The sequence below is a fragment of the Aspergillus fijiensis genome (assembly GCF_003184825.1).
Source record: "Aspergillus fijiensis CBS 313.89 unplaced genomic scaffold BO72scaffold_50, whole genome shotgun sequence".
NCBI lineage: Eukaryota > Fungi > Ascomycota > Eurotiomycetes > Eurotiales > Aspergillaceae > Aspergillus > Aspergillus fijiensis.
The window spans coordinates 1-3802 of record NW_024469026.1 but is presented as its reverse complement, the minus strand read 5'-3'; the positions used below and the strand labels follow the sequence as shown (position 1 = coordinate 3802).

The following is a 3802-nucleotide window of genomic DNA, read 5'->3' as shown; positions in this document are numbered from 1 at the left end:
GGGAAAAAGTACCACGCCTTGGAACAGTGGTCAATTGTCTCTCAATTACATTTCGAGTGTGTTAGTTATTGCGCACAATCCACCGCTCACAAACCCCATCATTGTGCGGATGGAAAACGGTGGCTCTGTACGGAGTACATAGAACCGGCATCAAAACGACGTGAAAGTGCCCCTGGAGGATCCGCAACCTTCAACCGACAACGACGGAGTATCCGAACCGTAGCCACAGTGGAAAGCTGTTGTGCCACCACCACCAGATCGAACAATGGAGTCCTCGTTTCAGATCCCCGAAACCTATTGTTCCAAACCCGGACGGAAAAAGAAGGAACAGACGGACGATCAACTTCTTCAGCTCTCCTCCCTTTCCCCCCCTCCCCTGGTCCATGCATACAGACACAAAATACTATAGGCGCGCGGTTTCCCGGCGCGATCCACTACGAACTGGAATTCCGGGATCACAAAGTCCTATGCATACGGAGGGACGCACTAGGAAGTCCCAGGTATATGAATTGGTTAGGAATGGATTGTTTCTTCGCCATGAGCTAGCTAGCTAGCTAGCTAGCAAGCTCTACCTGGCTCAAAGGCCGGTGGCTTTTGGTACTGTACTTTCGTTGTACTATGTAACTGTACTCCGTAAACGACGGGAAAAGAGGGGAGGGGGATGGGGGGGAACGGGCCGAAGGGGATCGTGCACAAGCCACGTAGTTTACGGAGGCCCGGAGCCTGAAAGGAAGGCTCGAAGGTTTTCCCAAGACCATGGGTTCTTTGTTCTTGTTCTTTCGTTGGGAATTGACTTTCCGCGGGATATTTTAGATTGAACTATGTGTTTCACTCGGAGCTGACTATGAGTGACTAACTTATCTCTTTAGTCCTTTTTCCTGTCGTTGTGATTGTTGTTGCTGTTGACCCGTCCTTTTGTTTTTGTTCCTTCATTGCTGTTGGCGCGGACATGCTGCTCGATTGGGATAGATGGCCGGCCCAGGTAATTGGGATTTGGCCCGGAAATGGAGGGAATGATCTGCACTATGCACTATAGGGCCAGGGCCTTTTTGGGTGAGGTGAGGTGAGGGTCCTATTAGTACGGCTGAAGATGGAGCAGTAGAGAATGTCGTGTGATTCGACTGAATCTTGTTGTTGCAATGGGGGGTTTCGCACGGTTCTGGAGAACTTGAAGAATATGTAACTACGTCCTCATGCTATACTCTCATCTTTATCGATAGAATACTCATATCGATCTTAATTATGCTAAGCTATGCTATGCTATGCTCCTCCGTACTTTGACCATGACCGATCAGCCCTAAGCGAGAAACCCTAAGACCAAACGTCTGAGGCGCTTTCCCGAAAGGGCAATAGTGGACGGCGGCTGGACAAATGGACCGCGGCCAGCTGTCAACCCAACTACCCGCCGCCCCTCCTTCCAATGTTCTGTTCCCCATTCTAATCACTCTGCTTCTCTCTCACCTTCTACTCCAATCTACACAGTATTGATCAACTCGACTTCAGTCTAATCCTCTTCGGGGCCTTTGTCGCGCGCATACCCCCGATCATCCCCGACAATTCCATTGTCCCTGTTTCGACTCCGATCCGCGGTCGGGCACAACCCAACTAACTGGTCCCTGCAGACCCCCTTCGCACGGGAAATCGAGAAGGTCGACCTCACCCCGATTCGAGGTCGCCACCAATCGATGCAAGCAATCGGGGTCGAGTGGGTTCGGGGAAAGCCATGGCGGATGGCAATCCCACTTTGCGCCGCAACCCCCCTAACGGCCTGAGCGTTGAAACTTGAGGAGGATTTTGCGCCGCCTGACGGGCTATTATTGGCACCACCTAGTACGGGCGTCAAGCACCTGCCACCCTTCCTCAACAATCTCCTTTGGACCCGAGGAAGGAGAACCCTCTCCATAGAAGTTTGACCCGGGACAAGCTCACCGCACCTGTCTGATCAGTCGGTACTACTTATGCCTATTGGGAGGGGTCATGGAGGATGAGGTTTGTCCTTAGTTTGTTGTCGCTGTTTATTGTGTGCTGCGGAGTTCTCTTCCGCGTGAAGCACCAACCACCTCCTCTCCCAAACTAGAAAGGGAACGGATACGAATAATCAAACCCCGCCGCCAACCAAATCAAGAACCAACAAATGTCCGCCTGATGACGGACATCTGACCTTGGTTGATAGATCAGTATCAACTTTCCCTCCTTTCCCCCTCCGGCCAGTCCCCACGATGGACCCAATCCAACCCATGCACGGCGCTTGAAACGGTCATCCAAGTGGATCAAACCGTGAGGAATCCGGGCCTTAGAGGCCAAACCAAGGACCCGATAACCGGGACAAGCCAGCTTGTCCCTGCACAGCATCTCAGATCTGTCTCGTTGATTCCTTCTATCTGACTTTTCTAATCTGGCTTCGCTCGCGTAGGACTGTGAATCCTGATTTGATTATCCAGGTGGTGAGCCGTCGCCAATGTCCTCCACCACCCCCTCCATCCGATCTGGAGGTCGATCCGTCGCAATGGTGGCAATCAATCAATCGGTCATCGGTTGATGGTCAATTGCGAGAGAGCGGGGACGGGAGACGCAGAGCCAAACGGAAAAGGGCAAGACGATGGAGTCATCAACCTTTGCGTTCCACGTCTGTGTGCGTGTGGGCGTTTGCTTGTCTGCTGGACTCTGTCGGAAGTTTCTCTCCTCAATCCCCGCCAAAGGAAACTATACTCGAGTGAGTTATGGCTGAATGACTCCCGATCACCGCGCCTCTATTGAACGAGGCGATCGATGGTGATGCTGCGCAATGCAAGGAGCCGAAGTTTATTCTGTCGTGCTTTTTCTTTTGTGTTTCGTTGCTCGTCACCTGCTCATGCTCATGCTCATGCTCATGGCTGTTGTCTCGCATGTGGCGGAGTTACCCGCTGCTGAATAGGAGACTGGGGGATCGCGCGGGAAGGAGATTTCTTCATGCTGATGTTGCAGTGACCAGAACCAGATAATCGCCTCTGAGACCTGACAGACGCAGCAGAGTAGAGCAGACGCCATGGAGGGCGAGGGGCAAAAGGGATGGATTCACTGCACTCATTCCAAGTTTCCTGTTTGGCGGGGTAAATTCGCATCCCTCGGCCGAGACTTACGTTTTATGAGACGTACGGAGTAGTCTACAGTAGCACTTCCCTGTCTCCCTCGCCGTACTATGAGTAACTACGTAGGTAGTCAATGGGCGATGCTGCAACGAAATCAGGTCGATCAAACCGACGGAGTAACGTCACTAGGCGCCAACAATAATCTTGAGCAGTACTTCGTACTTTTGACCCGAGGCAATAATTCCAAACGGATGAACATGGCTCGCGGCGCCCCCTCTCCTTCCGCCCTCGGCGTGCCACCCGTGCCGTGCAGTTTGGCAAGGCTTTGACACGGACTATAGCCGAGAAGACTATAATAATCCATACGGAAAGTAGTAAGTTATCACTGACGAGTACGACTATATCCTTAGGTGATCGAATTAAGAGCCTAGTGTAAATTACAAGGACAAGACCTCCGAACTCCTCCGTTCGATCCCAAGGCAGATCGCAATCGGGGCTAAAAGCGTAGCGTAGCGTCGCGTCGTGTCGTGTAGTGTGTTAATAGCATAGTCTTGCTAAGTAAGCTATAACACTGCTGCTGTCAGGTCACTGGCCGGTTCTCGGTATGGGCTGGCTACCTAAGTTGATGATGCTCCCGGTAATAATGGGCTGTAGTATGTCAGCCGTTGGGTTGGTCGATCAAACCCGCTACGAGCAAATCAGACTTCGAGGGGTCGAAGGGGAAGGGGGGGGGG

The 3802-nt window shown here is 52.1% G+C and overlaps 1 protein-coding gene across 1 annotated transcript; it reads right to left on the bottom strand.

Annotated features, from left to right (window-relative positions):
- Positions 1-1988: 1988 nt before the first annotated feature.
- BO72DRAFT_210363 (uncharacterized protein) lies at positions 1989-2445 on the bottom strand. The gene has a single exon (XM_040939662.1). It carries the CDS (start codon positions 2350-2352, stop codon positions 2074-2076), a length of 279 nt encoding a protein of 92 aa, XP_040798269.1. The 5' UTR covers positions 2353-2445; the 3' UTR covers positions 1989-2073.
- Between the last annotated feature and the right edge of the window lie 1357 nt (positions 2446-3802).